General features: G+C 44.2%; 2 protein-coding genes across 3 annotated transcripts in view; both read left to right on the top strand.

Moving 5' to 3' along the window:
• Window positions 1-371: 371 nt before the first annotated feature.
• On the top strand, window positions 372-3394 carry LOC146666928 (uncharacterized). Its single transcript, XM_085415058.1, has 5 exons — window positions 372-1297; window positions 2488-2568; window positions 2653-2771; window positions 2872-3055; window positions 3228-3394. The coding sequence occupies exons 1-5, from the start codon at window positions 983-985 to the stop codon at window positions 3315-3317; spliced, it is 789 nt and encodes a 262-aa protein (XP_085271184.1). The 5' UTR covers window positions 372-982; the 3' UTR covers window positions 3318-3394.
• A 5163-nt stretch (window positions 3395-8557) lies between these two features.
• The window catches only part of LOC146666927 (integrin alpha-11-like), a 46670-nt gene continuing 35230 nt past the window's right edge, over window positions 8558-19997 (top strand). Inside the window, exons 1-3 of one of the 2 annotated variants that reach the window (XM_085415056.1) lie at window positions 8558-9066; window positions 9380-12758; window positions 12901-12957. In XM_085415056.1, the coding sequence (XP_085271182.1) occupies window positions 12909-12957 (49 nt within the window). In that variant the 5' untranslated portion in view covers window positions 8558-9066; window positions 9380-12758; window positions 12901-12908. Of the gene's footprint in view, window positions 9067-9379; window positions 12759-12819; window positions 12958-19997 lie in introns of those variants that run through there. The other variant, XM_085415057.1, reaches the window with a different exon arrangement.

Below are 19997 nucleotides of genomic sequence, written 5' to 3'. Positions count from 1 at the left end.
AAAGGGCTCTTTGGGCACCCATCAGGAAAGGGGCGGGTGCTCAAGCCCCTCTAGCCCCCCCCCCCCCCCCCTGCACGTGCCGGCGTGTGACGCTTATTTTGAGCGATGAAAAAATAATAAAATATAATTTTATTTTTATATGTCAATATCACAATAATTTTCCAATTTAGAACTACAAGTTAAAAAAGAACTAATATAAATAAAATACACTTCAGCTAAATACTTAAAAAAATAATTTATTTTCCTAAACCACTAAAAGGACTAAAGTACGGAGCCCCGCAGGGGACATGAGAGAAAAAAAAATTAAGACGGACTTTTGCGAGATCTCGCAAAAGTCCGTCTTAATTTTTTTTTTCTCCCTAATTTTTTTTCTCCCATGTCCCCTGCGGGGCTCCGTACTAAAGAGCCGCAGGTTGCCGACCCCTGCTCTAACCTTTTGTGCAGATTTTAGATGAACATGAACAACAATCCATGTTTAGCCATTCAAGCCGACTCCCCTGTAAGATGCCTCACAGTGGTTTGAGCCACTTCTTCTCCCAGCTGCTCTCTTTAGAGGTCGCTACAGGAGATCATCTGCCTCCATCTCCTCCTATCCCAGCAGCCAACCTGCTGCCAGTCCTCCTTCACTACATCTACAAACCTCCTTGAGATCTTCTTCTTTTCCTCTTGCCTGGCAGCCCCATCTTCATCCTCCTTTCTCCTTCCTCTGCATATGAAGCTCTGTCTGCATTAAAAACTCAATGAATTTTAAGGTAGTCCATGACTGACTTTGTTTGGTTCTTATTTATGATAGGCTCATTTTCTTGTGATACCCCATTAACAATCTTACTGCAACCACTTGGAGAAAAAGGAAGGAAACCAGACAAAGTCAGGACCAGAGCCGAGTGAGCAGAAATCACAAAATGAAGCATAAACAAAATGCAAAAGCGTGACGTGTGTTCAGACACAAAGTTAAAAGACAACTCAGCTGGTGTAAGTAAGCATGGTCATCCCAGGTGTGTGTGTGCTCAGCATAGTTTCGAGGATAAGCTCAGCAATAATTAATAGGAAACTTACCTGGCTGCAATGGCACAAAGGGGTACATCTCCATGGTGACAACCTGCAAGGCCTGCACACACACACACACACACACACACACACACACACACCTCCTGCTGAGGTGGATGGATGTGATAGAGCTGCAGGTTATCACCAGTTGAGAAACATGCACAAGTCATACCAGCCTCTGAAACCCGTCACCAACCGTTACCTGCAGCAGCGATGGGACCAGATAAACTACGAAAACCACCGCAGGAAGGTAAGGGTGGAGGATGAACGGTGGTGAGGCTGAAGGGTGGAGGATGAACGGTGGAAGGTGCCACTGGTACACACAGGGCTCTGTGCTGGTTTTCCATCAGAGCTGGATTCAGGTGAGGTGGGACTGAAGGAGCTACAGTTGGAGGTGATAATGAAGGACGGGTGGAAACTGGTTTAGATTAGAGGCCAAACTAGGGCTCGGTATCAGGATATAAACACGGTTATTCCTGCTGTAAAGTTTCAACATGAAAGTCTATGGGGACTGACTCAGTGTGGAGCCCTCGGGATCTCGCAAAAGTTTCTCGTACTCTAAGAACCGGGTCTACGTACCCTTGCCCCTGGAGGGGGGAACTGCACCCAGACCCAGGTGGTGTTACCCTTTTCCCTGCGGTGGGGAGAAGCAGGCCGCCCCGACTCGCAGCAGCAGGGAGGCCCCACACTCCAGCCAAATGCTCGCTCGTTAACAGAGTTGGTTTTGGTGCAAAGTGAACATTGACTGGTTTAATTTTTGTAATTGACATTAAATGTCTGCACATGTTCCTATCATAATATTAGCTCGTATCAACTGACCTTCACATTTTCAACCAAAAACAGCTAAAATGTAGATGGCACATTAATCAGAAACTTGGGTGGAGGAGGTGGGGCCACAGGCCACAGCTTTTATTTTACAGAGCTTCAATCTGAGAGATGATGCAGAAGCTTCTGACAAACGTTAACACTAATGTGTTAGATTATAGAAATGATAGAAGACATCTCTGAACAGAAGCAGACAAAACTCCAGTAACACAGAGAAACAGGACAGCAACAGACACACGCGTGAGGTAACCAGGGAAACACAGCTGGACACAATCAAGACAACGAGACGAGCGGGAAGTAAAACTAAACACAGAGTACAAGATAAAGGTGACAGAGACTTAACGAGTCACAGGAGGCAGGAATTAAATATGAATGACTATGAAGAGAAACCAGGTCGTCAGCAAGAAGAGAGGACTCTGATAACAAGTCTGGACAAGGACGACCAGAACGATGAAGAATTAAAGACTCTAAAGAAAAAAGGAAAAACTCGGGGATGCTAAAACACCTACACCTCCCCCAGGATGATGTGCCAATAAAAACTGGTTTTATTGTCCTTCACAATAAAAACAAAACTATAAACCGGTGAGTCACAGTGACCTGGGTTTACCTTTTCAGGTGAACTCCGCCCTGCCTGCAGTGGACACCAAGGGCAACAGGACACCAGCTCACATCCAGCTCAAGCTGAAAAAACTGCAGGTCTCACACTCACACACACACACACACACACACACACACACACACCTTGTGTTTGAGGGACTGGGATCTGCTTCTGTGCTTCAGCTGCAGGATGAGCGTCTGTCAGTCGTCGACAGAGACAATCACCTCCTGGCCTCCAAACTAGCCGACATCTTCTCCTCCAAAGGCCTCGTGGACCACAGGAACCAGTACCACCTGAGGAGGTAAGGTGTGTTCATGATGAAGCCGTTCACGGGTATCTGGGTTTCCGTACAGCAGCGTGTCTGTGTCATGTTTTCTCTTTTGATTTCTCATCTTTTCCAGTCTGAATGCGAACAAGAGGAAGCACGAGCTTCTGTTGGTCACCCATCAGAATCAGGCCATCTACCAACGAATCACATCTCGCCAGTCAGAGTATCGCCGCCAGCTGTGGTTGGATGACTGGGAGAGGACGGAGCGTCGTCTGGACAACATTTCTCGTTACCCGAGAAAGCCAGCAGACAAACAGGTGAGTTGACGGAGGGAGCTCAGGTGTCCTGATACATCCTGGTGTTCAAAGATGCTGAATGTAAGAACTCTTCACAAAATGCTCTTCAGTGCACACTCAGCACTCCCAGGTTCCCTGGATACTGGAACCCTGTAGATGATGATGATGATCACTGGTGTCTCTGTGTCCACAGAGGCCGAGCAGAAAGGTGAAGTTTGCCGCCGTGGAGAGCAGCGAGCCGTCTGCGAGCTGCAGAGACTCCAACACTGACAGCACCGACTGAGAAACCTCCTGAAACACAAACACAACCGTCTGTCTCCAACCAGACCATCTGTCCTGTCCCATAATAAAAGGGTCCGAGCATGATCACGTTTCTGCCTCTCTTCACAAACTGTGCATGGTCACGTTGTTCCACACAAAGGCTGATTCATTTCAGAGGTTTTACAAAAGTCCATTTCTGTACCTGCACATCCTTCCTACCACTCTACCCCAAAGGGTTAGTGACGGTACCTGCAGGTGGCGCTGTGCACCAAACAGGTTCATCAATGTTCTCTGAGCTTCACTAAAAAGTAAATGTGGAGATGGTACAAAGTATGAAAAACCCTGTTCCTGGTGTTCCTCATATGTGCGAGCGCAACAAGTGGACATCTGGGTCTCACTAGTCTCACTAATTAACATAGCTGCCTTCACGGTTAGCTGATCTGCATTTTGACAAGTTAGGGAACAAAGTCACAATTTGTCTCAAAGTTGTACTAAAGATACTAGTTAACTGTAGGTTAAGTAGTATGTAATCTAAAAGATCAAACTAAAAGAGTAACAAGTTAATCAGCTTAGGGATCTTCACTAATTAACTAGTGGCCTTTCCAGTGAACTACACACTTTGAGCCTTACTTTTCTTGCTACTTTACTGGTAAGTGAAAAAAGAGCTCAACTAGTTCGTTGCTCATCATTTTTACCTTTACTAGTTACCTACTTGGATTTATTTGCTGTAATGAAGTAAAATCTCACCTTTAAAGTCAAAACTCGTAACTAGTGGATACTTTGGTTCTGCCTAATTAATGAGTTAGTTAACCACTTTGAGCCTAACTAGCAGAATTAAAAGGAGCTTCAGTTATTAAGTCAGCTTTTGAGGCTTCACTCACTCATGAGTAGATCATTTAGTATTAAACTAATTTAGCAATGATATTGAACTTAAAGGGGTGAAGGTTAGTTTAGTCAGCCTGCTGACCTTCACTGTTAACTAGCTGCTAGTTTCTGCCCATGATGGACTTGAATGAAATATTTTCATATTTGACTGAAGGAGTCGCTGACTGTAAATGAAAGATGCTGAACTTCGGGTATCCTTCTGTTATTAACCCCGTCACTCTCCTGGAGTGAAGGGGTTCCACTTTTGCACACCTGTGTATGAGCTCATGAACATATGGCGTTATTTTTGTGCCTCTGAGCGCACGTAAAAAAAAAATTGCAGGTGCAAGTGTTGCATTTTGAGGAGAAATTTGAGTGAACAAAAGTCATTGCTGCGTGCAAAAACTGTATTTCAGTGTTTGCTGTTATCCCCGCACACACACACATACACACGCACACACACATGTGCGCACGCACACACACATGCATGCACACGCACACACGCACACACACACACGCACGCACACACACATGCATGCACACGCACACACACACACGCACACACACACACACAACAGCAGCTCCTCTCGCTCAGCTTTTGAATTTGCGCTCGCTCGCAGTGTGTCGCTCGCGCTCTCAACATTTCTGCCCGTGCGCGCTCAACTCTTTCTCTACACCGTTATATTTGTGCCACAAAACACATAGCAAACACTGAAATACGCAGCAATGAATTTTGTTCACTCAGATTCAGCTTTTCTTCGCTCAAAATAAATTTCTCCTCAAAATGCAACACTTGCACCTGCAAACGTTTTTTTACGTGCGCTCAGAGGCACAAAAATAACGCCATATGAACACAGCCCTGGAGTAATTCATTATAAATTAGGGCACATTTCTGCTGAGGTCATGTATGGACCGGACAACGTCTCAGCTTGTCCCCTGATTTCTCCACTAGGAGGCAGCAGACACTCGTCTCTGCTCAGCGATGAGCAGCGATGGAAATTTCAGAAAGCGCGTCTCTGGAAAAGATTACAGACTCACGCTGGAGCCGCACTGAGCTCACACAGTGATATAATGCAAACCAGGGCGCCTAAGCCTCGTATTTGTTGACTTATTATAAAACATTAATTTGCTCTGTATTTGCTGTCAGACACGTCAGCTGGGTAAAATGGTCTTGCACACACGTCTACACTTTACTGTAAAGGAATGCACGATGATGAGCTGGACCTCTGTGCCCTGACAGATTTGTGTTTTCAGGCTTTAAATAGACGTTATCCATGTAGCAGTTTTCAACTAAAAAGACTTCATCTTATCACACACACACACACACACACACACACACACACACACACACACACACACACACACACACACACACACACACACACACACACACACACACACACAGAGAGTGGGAAACCTGGGGTTAATTTATCGAGCTGATAAGCACCTCCATGAGACGTCTCAGCCTCACCGATGATTTTAGGGTGAGCGAAGCCAGATAAGAAACAGATATCCAGGTTAAGCTGAAGCTCTGCGCCGCTGTGAGAGCTTCACCTGTTTGTGGAAAAGCCCTTTAACGCTGTGCGCCTGTCCCGATCCCTGGCTGGACCTGAACCTCTGCGGGCCATCTGGGAACAGTTAACGGCGTCTGTAACCGTAAAGCAGGTCCGGGCAACTCTCCCGGCAACAAAAGCAACATTAAATGATCAGAAATGATTGAGTGACTCTCTCCTTTAAATGTTGAGCTGAAATATTCCTGCCTAAAGATGTGCATGTGCAGGATGATTTCTTGAAAATCCAGCATGGCACTTATTGGAGAGCGGCTGTAGCTTCAGTGTTTTACAGCACTCCACTTTATTAAGATCAGAAGCAGCAGCACTCAGACCTGCTTCATCACATCTCGGGCCTGATGTTCCCCAGAGGAGCAGCAGAGTCGCTGTTCTCACGGTTACACCGAGGCAGTAAAAGGAGCCGCTGGGTAAAGGTCAGAGAGATGTTTGCACGCCCGAGACCACGATTCATATTCCACAATCTGATCTGCGGTTAGGAAATGAAAGCACTTTAAGTAAAGTTATGGAAAGAAGGCGGTTTTGTCTAAATGCTGATAAAGTCCCATTCTTCTGGATTAAATCGGACCACAGTCTTTCCCTGACGTTAACCTCGGCTGACAGTGTAAAACCACGACCATGAAAACGTTAAAAATGGGCCTTTCGCGTGGGAAGCTGCTCTCTGTCCACGTCCTGGCCTTTGCAGGGCCGTTAATAGGATTTTTAGAGTGGTGGGGCGTGCAGGAGGGAACCTAGAACTGGTCGTGGGTGGAGGAAGGGATAAGGGGGTCCGTGTGAAATCAGAAACATCTCTCAGACATGTTTCTGATTCTGTTTCAGCAGTTTTAATTGCAGTGTTATTTTAATTTATAATCTACATAGTAACATAATAATAACAACAACATAATGACAGTTTAATGTCTAACCTGTATCGCTTTTATTTTATTTATCTTTTTAGCTTCAAATAGTTGTACAGCACTTTGTTTGAAAGCGCTTTAAAAATAAAGTTGTTGCTATTATTATTATCATTATTATTATCATTGTTGTTATTATTATTATTATTATTATTATTATTATTATTATTATTGTTAACTGCATTCCTTGAATTCAGCGTCTTTCCTTCTTGAGCTACAAAAAGGGTGAAAATTTCCCAAATTTCCCTACTTTTCACTTTCATCTCTGACAAAAACCAAAAACAGTCAGATCGTCAGCATGCCGGATTCATCCCCTCTGGAAGAGAGGGTAGACTTCAGCCGTCCTGGATTTGGAGAAAATGTTGAGCCGTTTATCAAAATTGGCAGATTGTCGGGAACGCTGCCTTGAATTTTAATGCAGAGCAGCCGGGCCTCCAACCAGCAGCCAGCACTGTTTAAGGAGCCCACAGAAGGAGTATCAGGAGGACCCTGGGTTGCAAAAGTACACGAGACACTGGACCGCTCCTCTTCTGTTACAGCAGTCGACGTGATAATGATGAGATATTACTAACAGGGTCGTTCCATCACAGGTCAACACGGGACGATTTACATGCAGATTTTATGGTACAAAGTTTGAACATATATGATGATTTTTTATATTTATTTATTTTAAAAGAAGAAGGACTGTCCAACTGACTTTCAGGCCACATTAAAATGTCTCAGAAAGATAAAATCCTGATGTTTTCACTGGTCTTTGTTACCATCCAAACGAATCAGTACAGTTTGGGACAGATACATTACAAAATGTCTGAGTCTTGGCTAATTTCTCTGTTATAATTAGTGTGCCATATGGAAACTCCAGATGTCAGTTCTGTTCAGATCAGACTATCTACTGATATTTTAGTTTGTCAGATAAAACGTCATATTTGCTCAATCCAGCATGAAAGCTGAATGAAAACAGCATTTTCTTTATTTTGAGACTAAGAATTTCATGTTATATATAAAATTGTAATTGAATATTGTCACTGGTTGATTTTTGCAGTGAGATTTGTGTTTGTATTAGTGTGTGCTCACATATCGGGCTTTACAGGACTGCATTCATTTTGTTCATATTTTAGTTCAATTCAGTGTTATTCACACAGCGCCAAATCACAACAACAGTCGCCTCAAGGTGCTTTATACTGTAAGGTCGACCCTAAAAATATACATACAGAGAAAACCCAGCAATCATATGACCCCCTATGAGCAACACTGGTGACAGTGAAGGAAAAACTCCCTTTTAACAGGAAGAAACCTCCAGCAGGACCAGGCTCAGGGAGGGGCGGGGCCATCTGCTGTGATTGGTTGGGGTGAGAGAAGGACAATGGGATTTACAATACTATCTATCTGTTAATAGGAAAATTGTACTTAGTAGTCAGTATAATCTTTTAGTGATATAAGTTTGCATATGGTAGAATGCTGCATGTAATCATTTGTGTGTAGAAGTATACAGTTGGTGGCATATTGAAAGAATGTCTCATCCTAGGGGGCCTGTAACACTTCAAGGTGTTTTAGCGTCCACCCCCACATCCTGGGAGCATGGGGAGAGGTCGTACCTTGTTTTATTGTTTTAACGTAGCTATGTCTGTTATAGTCTAAGTGCCTTTTGTTTAGATGAACTGCTGGACTTCTTCACTGTGTTATCTAGGATGAACCATCTAGGGTGAGGGGGAGACTACCCTCTTTATGACCAAGGATGTACCTTTTGTGCTTTCATGTTATACGACCCTTTGATCAGCAGGACCCCACACACACACACACACACACACACACACACACACACACACACACACACACACACACACACACTGAAGTATAAATAAAGACCGGGGCAGTCCTCAGCGCGAGCCTCAGTTTGGAGGCCGCCCTTGCTAGCAAGAAGTTCTATGTGTTTCTCTTCTCTGAGTCTTTACTGAAGAAGTGTTTTAGAGTATATTTCTTAACATTATCTATCTATCTATCTATCTATCTATCTATCTATCTATCTATCTATCTATCTATCTATCTATCTATCTATAAATATACATTCATCCTTTCAATCTTTCTACCATAAAACTTTTATCCAATCAGAGATGTTTGAGGAAAGTGTTCTGGAAATGCCGCCGACTGCTCTGCACCGCCGTGTCCACCTCCATGTTTTGTTGGATCAGCCATCTTCACACATACACGGTGTTTTATTTGTTTATTACAGTTTTCTCACATCACTATTAACATTTGCACAGCAGTTTGTGTATTTCTCAAAACTGGTGCAAACTGGAAAACGGCCTGGGACATCAGTGGTTGCTCTCTGTCAGTGCGATTTCTTCCACGCCTTCTGCCTTTGGCCAGACTGAAACCACCTCAACAATGTATATGAATGTGTGCAGTGGTGCTCTGGCTTCCAGCTCCACACTTTACAGAGAGAAATGTAAGAACGTTTCCTGTGTAACATAATGCATTTTGTATGTTCTGTGAGTATATACACTGAATTGCCATTGTACTGCATGAAACTACACAGAGTAAAGCAGATTACAGCAGAGAATTGTTTGAAAGCAACTGATATACGTCCAAGAGCATTTGCAGTTTGTTCAGAGGAAGGCGACACTATGATGCTCACAAATGACTAAATGTTGTGGAGGTTGCACTAATGGTTTTGAGAGTTTTCATTCTGATCTGAGAACAGCACCAAAGCGACTGAGAAAAACTGTCACTTACATATAAATCATGCGTGGTCTCCATAGAGTGCCGGTTCCACGGAGGCCGAGGTTCCACGGAGGCCGAGGTTCCACGCAGGCCAAGGTTCCACAGAGGCCGAAGTTCCACGGAGGCCGAGGGTCCACGGAGGCCGAGGTTCCACGCAGGCCGAGGTTCCACAGAGGCCGAGGTTCCACGGAAGCCGAGGTTCCACAGAGGCCGAAGTTCCACAGAGGCCGAGGGTCCACGGAGGCCGAGGGTCCACGGAGGCCGAGGTTCCACGGAAGCCGAGGGTCCACGGAGGCCGAGGGTCCACGGAGGCCGAGGTTCCACAGAGGCCGAGGTTCCACGGAGGCCGAGGGTCCACGGAGGCCAAGGTTCCACAGAGGCCGAAGTTCCACAGAGGCCGAGGTTCCACGGAGGCCGAGGGTCCACGGAGGCCGAGGGTCCACGGAGGCCGAGGGTCCACATCAGCATTTCCTCGGTGTTTCCTGTTCCATCCTTCTGTGTCAGCTCCCTCAGGTTAAGTTCATCCATGTGTCTGTTCACCAGTTTAGTTATGGTTCTCACTTCCTGTTTTATTTTGATAGTTACTTGTCACTGTTGTTTTGCATTTATTGTGACTTCCCTTGTGTGATCACCTGTGTCCCCCCTCATTCGTCCTGTGCCGTCTTGCTTCTGTTCTTTGTCTCCATGTGTTTACAATCAGTTCTCTTGCTGGACGTCTGTCTTTTAATTTCCTCCTTGTGGACTTTGTGTGTTCTGGACTTTTCTTTGCCTTTAATGAAGTTAGTTTCCTGTTTTACACCCACCTACATCTACACTAAATCTGAATGTCATGACATTGTGTTAAATGCACCTGAGCAATGAGAGGAGGCGAGTGTGCAGCTGTTACAGCACCATCCACTCCCGAGGACCAAGAGATGGTCTCACCTGTGACCTGAGGAGGGCCCAACACTCCCAGCACCTTCATCACATGTGAGAACAGCTGATTAACAATGGTCATGTCTGCTCCATGGAGTCAGATCAGTGTTAACCTTCTTCCATTCCCCCCCGATGTCAGGTATGACTTATTTTGCTAAAGCTGCAGTCTGACCTGATTGGATGGCTGTCAGTAAATTTCAGTGAGAGGAGCCAATCATGACCAAGTTGGTCTGGAATTAGACTGTTAGAATACAGACTACTTTATTCTACTGGAGCAAAATCTATCATTTTATTCTAATTAATAAACAAAAAACAACATACTTACTGGATGCACTGTTTTCCATTTAATGTAAGATGCTTAAGAGCTTTGAGTGAAGTTGAACTGTGATGGTTAGCATTCAGTAAACTACACTGATCTCCGTTTCAACGTGTTCTCTGTAAGTACACATTCCTGTCTGATTACTGAAGAGAGAAAAACCTGATGATCAAAAACAGGTTGAAGGTGCATCAAACATTCAAGCAGGTGTTTGATTCATGATGCGGGTGCGCTCGAAAGCAGAAAACCACAGACGGGGACGTAAGTGTAACCAGAGAGGTCGAAACAGACCAGAATAACATGAAGCTCTGACACGAGAACCACCAACAGGGTGACAAATACAGACTGAAAACACCACAGCGCTCTGAGATCATTTCATCCACAGAAATAACCACAGAGCAGACTCATAACTCTGCCACCGAGCCTTTAAACCGAGCTCTTTAATTTCCTCACTCCCAGTAACCTCAGCTAAGTACTGGAAAAATACAACTTTGTACAACACGTCCATGACAGAGGACACAAACACAACATGACAACTGTCCAGCAGACTGTTTTACCCAGAAACGAGTCTTTCTGACAGACACGTGACAGGCTGCAGGTCTCTGTCACTGAGACTCAGAACCCTGAAAACAGTATGTTGGTGTCTGATGCAACGACCGTGAGCCCTCTTCCTCACTCTTGGTCTCTGCAGCTTTGATGAGCAGCTCAGGGTGTAACTGCAGCCCACGGGCTCACGGGGGCTCCGACATGAGCCGTCTGAATGCCCCAGGAAAGAATCGCTCTCAGGCCGGCTCGGTTTCAGTGCGGATGTTCAGGTGATTTCAGGAAATGCGTTTGGACCGGGACACGGTTAAAGAGACACTCGGTCCTTTTTGTATCAGACATCCACCTCTACCTGAGCTGAAAGCTTAAAATCTTCCTCTCTGCCGCCTCATGTCACATAAATTATGATGGGTTATAAAATAACACTGACGCAAAAAGAACTGAAAATTCTCCATCTTTCACTTCAGATTTGATTCCTGCTGTGTGATAGAAATAATTGTACGATCCTCAGGGAAATATAAATATAAGCTTTGTTTGCTTTTCCTGCAGCGAGAGCTGAAGCTAACAGAGGCTGAGTGAAAGTGAACCAGGACATAATCGGTGTCACGCAGGGAGCCGCGCTCGCTGACCGACCCTCGGCTGCTCGTCCATCTGTTTCGCTTTAATTCTGCTGCTTTCACTCCCAGTTTCCACTTGTTTTTCCAGACAGAGTGACAGCAGCATGCCGCCGTCCAGCTCGCTGCACGCCAGCATCTTTTTATTGATGGGGAGGGAGCGTCTGTGAGTGTGAGCGTGTATGATTAACAGAGTGGAAAGTGTGCTGACACAGTCACACTGTGGAGTTTCGTCCCATCCAAGGACAATAAGCTCAGCTTCAGGTTCAACATGTGGAAGTAAACTTCCTGTCACGGGCCAGATGAATAATTCCTCAAACTTAAACTTTATTTATACAGCGTCAAATCACAACAACATCACCTCGAGGCGCTTTGTGTTGTACGGTAGACCCTACAATAACACATACAGAGGAAACTCAACAATCACATGGCCCCTGTGAGCAAGTAGGAACAAACACGTTTACATCCTGATACACAAACCTCTTAATTTCTCCCTGAACGAGGGAGGATGTTTGTATTACTCACGTGTTTAATCGTATTAACGTGTAAAGTTTGCAGTATTAGCTGATACCGTATCACTTCTATCCCACTCGTGGTCACTTCTCGCTCCAAACAAATACGTAACGCGGTCACGCTCACAATCCTAAAATTATGTTACGTCCAAAACCAACAGGCGGCGTCATGGTGACTATGTCCATCTTTTATATACAGTTTTTGGAGCCTGGAGTGGGCGTGAGAGGAACTGCAGGCTTTGTGTAGCTTTTTTTGTTAGCAGGTTTGAAACAAAACAATTCAAAATGATCAAGTGCGCTTATGGACACGTGTACTTACAGATGTATTTAAAACTGCACCGCTCTGTGGTTGGATGCACTTCCTGACTGTTTATCCATTATCCCGGTGCTCCCGGGGAGTTTTGGGCAGATGTTCACATCTGGGCTTCAGCACCGTGTGGAATCACAGACTCACATGGAGGCATTTCCTGTTTGTGCAGCGACTGAGACATTAAAGCTCCTGCTGTGAAAAGAAAAGGTGACCTTTAAGAGGCTCTTTAAAAAATCAGACACATGAGGCAGGAGGAGGTGCATTTACTCCTCCTCCTCCTCCCTTCTTCACACATCAGAGCAGCAGAGCCGGGACTCACTCACTCACACTCTGTTTATTTCTCTCTCAGACGCACTCATGGATTATCACCACCTTCTGCTGCTGTGGACCTACAGCTTCCTGCCAGGTGAGCGATGCAACAGGTAACACAGAGCAGGTCAGAGAGGTCACATCAGACAGGTGCTGCTGATGGTCCACCAGCAAGATGAGGACTTTGAGTCCAGGTCCAAAATCTGGATAGAAAGCTTTTGGATGTGGACTGTTTCCTCTCTGAAACTGCAGACAGGCTGCAGCTCCTTCAACATTTGGACTTTTCTTTCTCTTCCCAAAATTCATTTCGCTCTGGTTTGTTAAAAGTTCTTAGATCCTGACATTTATCAGCCTCTGTCAGACTTTCTAACATTTTCGAGAGACGGTGAGCCTTCGTGAGCATGAGTGCACACAGATCCTTTTTGTTTAGTGCAGGTGTTCAGATTAGTTTAACATGAAGCCTTCTGCGGTCCCGAAGAGACCCGCATGCGCAGATGAGGCAAAACAAGGACGTCACATGCAGCTCTCCGACGGCAGGCTTGTGTTTTGCTGCTGAGGCGCAGCAGAGAGTTCCCAGATGAGAAGGAAGATTTTAAATTGGAGTAATGGCTGCTTCAGACACTCAGGTGTGTGGAGAGCAGTGTGCAAAAGTGGATGTAGCCGGCCGACTGCGGTTTCTGGCTCAAGCTCCTTAATGCGAAATTCAAACTTCAATAGAGTTGGTGTGAAGTTTGTGTGTCAGGCTGCAAACATGTTTATTTCTGCTGTAACGTTTTAACCCTCTCCATGCAGACGTTGCAGATTTGCAACAGTTAAAAACTAACAACCTGATCACCCCACATACATATTTTATGAGTTTTTTTACTCAGAAGTACCACTGCAGGACTTGGTTGTGCATTAGCAACAAAAAACTTAATTTGAGCCTGAGAGGGTTAACACAGAAGTCTATGGGGACTGACTCACTGCTGCCTCTGCTGGACGTCAGAGGAACTGCAGAGTCTTTAAAGATCGAGGTCTCAGAGAGGATGTTCAAGAGGTTTATGTTGGTTTTGCATTTAACTTGGTGAAGACAGGGAGCACTGAAGCTTCACCAACAACTTTCAGACTAAACTGGAATATTCCAAAATCCATTAAAAAGGTGCCATGCTTATTTATCATGGTAAAAAATGACCTGATGGTACTACAAGGCAAGAATTCCCAGGTAGAAAGACCCAAATGAAACCCTGGTGTTTCAGTCCAGGCTGGGCAGTCCATCAGGGAAAGCGGGAGTGTGAGGAAACAAACGTACAAAGTAGGAAAAGAAAACTGAGCGAGCAGGAAGCAGCATCCCTGCTGTGCAGAGCGATCAGCTGACCACCTGTGTGGGAAAACAACAAAGGCAGGAAGCTGAGCGCAGTAAGATGTAAACGGAGTAACTTCAAAATAAAACAGGAAATAACAGGAACATCATTTGATTTTGTGACATCTGTTGGAAAGCATGCGAGGCCGTGTTGGCGCTGCTGATGTCTCCATCCTCTGCAGCACTGCGGTGTAGGATTACAGACTGGCCCTCCTCAGTCCCAGCGGACGGTCGCAGGAACCATTTTTCCTGATTTCTTCTGTTTAAACTGTTTCCTCACACTGAAGCCGTCCCTCTCCTCTTTATTGCATCAGTGCAGTTTGGTGTGATGGCTGGAGGATCAGGCTGTTGTCCCCGGAGGTTCGGCGGTCTGCAGGGCGATGAGGTTTTCTGCAGGATGTCAGAGGATAAAACGATTTAACAGCACGCCGTGGCTTTTAGGCAGATCGTTACGCTCTCGCTGTTGTTGCTGCTCCTCAGTTTGTGGTTGGTTGCACCAAACAGGAAGTCATTAGTTACCACACCCTCCTCGACAGGTGCTCTGAGAACTCGTTCCTGTGCTGTTTGAATCTGATTTCACCTCATCTGCAAACCGATTAACCTGCCGCTCAGAGCTGTCTCTACACCAGCGTTCTAATGTTCCACGTGTCTGAGCGAACACACAAACTCCCTGAGCGTCCCGTGGACCACTGTGAGCGCCAGCAGACGTGTGCACTGTGGTCACGCCAGCATCCAAGTTACATGTTTACTAAAGTAATCAAATTACAGCATTTATGTTAGACGACTTTTAATTAACTGCTTCAGCCCACTTACAATGAGAATGTAAACAATCTTGTTCATGTGCAGCATGTTAACACTATTGGAAGCAAAAATAACTTGAACTCCAATAAAGCTCTGACTGTATTGTGAGTCTGTGGTCTGGGAGAGAGTCTGTAACTCTGTCTGCAACATACAGTAAATAATGACCAATGTTGGGTAATTAATTATTTAGTTACTTCTTCAAAAAGTAACTGAGTTTTGCAAACAACAAAGTTTTGCAGCTGTTTACCTAAAAATGCAGCCAAGGTGTTTTTTAAACAAACATTTCAAACTATTTACAGAACAATCAGCTGTTCTGCATCAAATCTGATGCCACAAAAATTATTTGTGTCACAAAAAATAATTCCTGTCCACTATGAGATGAAGGAGAACAACAGCTGATACCTGCAGGCCTGACAGCAGCAGATGTGTCACTGCTGTAACACCTGTAACACTCAGCAGGCGCCTCATTGTTCTGACACACAACAAAACTACTGACTACACTACACACTGACTACACACTAACTACACACTAACTACACACTAACTACACTCTAACTACACACTAACTACACACTAACTACACTCTAACTACACTCTAACTACACACTAACTACACTCTAACTACACACTAACTACACACTAACTACACACTAACTACACTCTAACTACACACTAACTACACACTAACTACACTCTAACTACACTCTAACTACACACTAACTACACACTAACTACACTCTAACTACACTCTAACTACACTCTAACTACACACTAACTACAGACTCACTACACACTAACTACACACTAACTACACTCTAACTACACTCTAACTACACACTAACTACACACTAACTACACTCTAACTACACACTAACTACACTCTAACTACACACTAACTACACACTAACTACACACTGACTACACTCTAACTACACACTAACTACACACTAACTACACTCTAACTACACACTAACTACACACTAACTACACACTGACTAAACACTAACTACACACTAACTACACTCTAACTACACACTAACTACACACTAACTACACTCTAACTACACACTAACTACACACTAACTACACACTAACTACACTCTAACTACACACTAACTACACACTAACTACACACTAACTACACTCTAACTACACACTAACTACACACTAACTACACTCTAACTACACACTAACTACACTCTAACTACACACTAACTACACACTAACTACACACTAACTACACTCTAACTACACACTAACTACACACTAACTACACTCTAACTACACACTAACTACACACTAACTACACTCTAACTACACTCTAACTACACACTAACTACACACTAACTACACACTAACTACACTCTAACTACACACTAACTACACACTAACTACACACTAACTACACACTAACTACACTCTAACTACACACTAACTACACACTAACTACACTCTAACTACACACTAACTACACTCTAACTACACACTAACTACACTCTAACTACACACTAACTACACTCTAACTACACACTGACTACACACTGACTACACACTGACTACACACTAACTACACACTAACTACACTCTAACTACACACTAACTACACACTGACTACACACTGACTACACACTGACTACACACTAACTACACACTAACTACACACTGACTACACACTAACTACACACTAACTACACACTGACTACACACTAACTACACTCTCACTACACACTGACTACACACTAACTACACACTGACTACACACTGACTACACACTAACTACACACTAACTACACACTGACTACACACTAACTACACACTAACTACACACTGACTACACACTAACTACACTCTAACTACACACTGACTACACACTGACTACACACTAACTACACACTAACTACACTCTAACTACACACTAACTACACACTAACTACACTCTAACTACACACTAACTACACACTAACTACACACTAACTACACTCTAACTACACTCTAACTACACACTAACTACACACTAACTACACTCTAACTACACTCTAACTACACACTAACTACACACTCACTACACACTAACTACACACTAACTACACTCTAACTACACTCTAACTACACACTAACTACACACTAACTACACTCTAACTACACACTAACTACACTCTAACTACACACTAACTACACACTAACTACACACTCACTAAACACTAACTAAACACTAACTACACACTAACTACACACTAACTACACACTAACTACACTCTAACTACACACTAACTACACACTCACTAAACACTAACTAAACACTAACTACACACTAACTACACTCTAACTACACACTCACTAAACACTAACTACACACTAACTACACTCTAACTACACACTAACTACACTCTAACTACACACTCACTAAACACTAACTAAACACTAACTACACACTAACTACACACTCACTAAACACTCACTAAACACTAACTACACACTAACTACACACTAACTACACACTAACTACACTCTAACTACACACTAACTACACACTAACTACACTCTAACTACACACTAACTACACACTAACTACACTCTAACTACACACTAACTACACTCTAACTACACACTAACTACACTCTAACTACACTCTAACTACACACTAACTACACACTAACTACACACTAACTACACTCTAACTACACACTAACTACACACTAACTACACTCTAACTACACACTAACTACACTCTAACTACACTCTAACTACACACTAACTACACTCTAACTACACTCACTACACACTAACTACACTCTAACTACACACTCACTACACACTAACTACACACTAACTACACACTAACTACACACTAACTACACTCTAACTACACACTAACTACACACTAACTACACTCTAACTACACACTAACTACACACTAACTACACAAGATTTGTGCTAAACGTCTCAAATCTCTCACATCTCAAACACGCCGTCACTCCTAAAACTTCCTCCTCCCTAAACAACTAAAGGTCATGTTGCCATATCATTTTTTGATTGGTCAACATGGTACATTTTTCCACCAATAGGAAAGGGCAGGGGGAGGGGTTTGGTGTTGTTTTTGCTCACAGGCTTTCGAGCGTTTTCCTTATAAAACGCCGTTTTTACCGTTTCTTCCTGCAGTAAATATAAACAACGACAGTATTCAGGAAGGAAACAAACATTGCAGATATTTTATCATAACTCTGGTTTTACGCGGCCGATCAACACAATTTAAAAACTGGTATAAAGTCCACACTTTGTCCGTCAGTTGTTCCGTCTGTCCTGCTCACATCTCCAATGGTTGTACACGTTGGCATTAACGTGGCTTCACTCCACATCAGCTGCTTTGCTAAAACACCGGTGTCGCACATAAGGACGCTGTCAGAGCCTGTAAACCACGCTGATTGGATACGAATGCGAATCGCATCATTGGCTGGACTGTGGGATAAGGCGGCATCGTTCTGATCCCACACGGGAGCAGCCAGTCACTGACTAACACTGCAGAACAGAATTGTTAAAGTTTAATTTTAATTTCAGTGCAGGTCAGATTTTTTTTGTGCGCATCGCAGATTTTCTGTGCCAGCAGTGGGCAGCTTAGAGGGAGCACTGCTCTACACCCACCTCCAGCCACAGTAACCAAACAAACTGAAAGTTGAAAAGCTTCTCGTGTTTCTGCTGGTTTTGGCGTTTTACAGAAACCACAGACATGCAGCGTGCTGCTGTGATTTTGTCTGCTTCAGGCACAGAACAGCCTGAAACTCTTCTGATACATAGAAAACTTTTATATAACTAAAGAAAGCAGAGATATTAACGGCGCAGCCAGCTCTGGGAGCAGCTCGGCCTGCTCTGGATGATGATCAGCATGATCTTTGATACGTGTCGTCTTATGTAAGCAGAAACTTTGAAGCAAACTGGAAAAAGTGATGTTTTTGAAGATATTTAAAAACAGACAAAGGTCTGATAGAACGTCTCGGACGAAGATAGTGAAGTGTTTGTGGAGCTCGTGGTGCTGTTTGTGTATTTTGGAGATATCTGTAGAGTAAACTCAGTGCACTTTTTAAATGACGATTTCATTCATTAAGTGATCAAATCTACCTGCCCTGTGTGCAAAAGTAACTGCCCCCTACACCTGGTAACTCATTGTTCCAGCCTCAGCAGTGAGAACTGCAGTCCAGTGTTGCGATGCCTTCAGTGGGTCTTTCACGTCACTGTGGAGGATTGTTTGAATTCGGACCAATGGAGGGTTTTCCAGCATGAACGCTCATTTAATACTGGCTGCTCCAAAACGTCATTTTGTTGTTTGAGCCAATCAGAGGTGGACATGCATTTCTGCTCATTGTCCTGCTGCCTTCAGGGCTTTCTGGTAGAGAGCAGAACTCACGGTTTCCTCACTTACAGCGAGTCGTCCTGAAGCTGGAGAGCAGCCCAGACCATCACACCTCCACCGTGTGACGTTCTCTTTATGAAATGCTGTTAGTTTGATGCAGGAAGCGGCACAGACGGGCTTTGGCAGCTCATCGAGCAGTGATCATGAAACGCTCCCGTCTTTGAACTGTTCTAAAAAAAGTGGAGATTTCTGTGGAAACAGGAACAAAACTAATCTCACAGCTGATACTCAATCTGGATTCTAATCTGCCTTCAATTATGAGACGCACATAGAAAAACCTGTCACTGACCACAGGTCGGGAGGATCGTCCACATCAGCGACCGTCAGACCCGGATCGATCCCTGCCCGGATTCCTGGCCCAGCTCAAACAGGGGCAGATTCCTCTGAGCCACGAGCAAACAAACACGACTCTTCTGGCTTCCAGCGTCTTTCACTTTTGTCCTCAGCAGCCAAACTCATCACCACTGCTGGCCAACGATCCCGGCAGCGTGCCCAGTTTTCCAATCGCGCCACAGCTGGGAGAAGCAAACCGGAGTGCTCAGGAAATACTTCAGCAGCATACGGACAAAAAGCAAATGGTCAAAAGGTCACA

The sequence above is a fragment of the Rhamphochromis longiceps genome, linkage group LG7 (genome assembly GCF_057381845.1).
Source record: "Rhamphochromis longiceps isolate RC_006_pf linkage group LG7, R_longiceps_female_GT1.1, whole genome shotgun sequence".
In the NCBI taxonomy this organism is placed as follows: domain Eukaryota; kingdom Metazoa; phylum Chordata; class Actinopteri; order Cichliformes; family Cichlidae; genus Rhamphochromis; species Rhamphochromis longiceps.
This window is presented reverse-complemented; position numbering and strand designations above follow the sequence as displayed.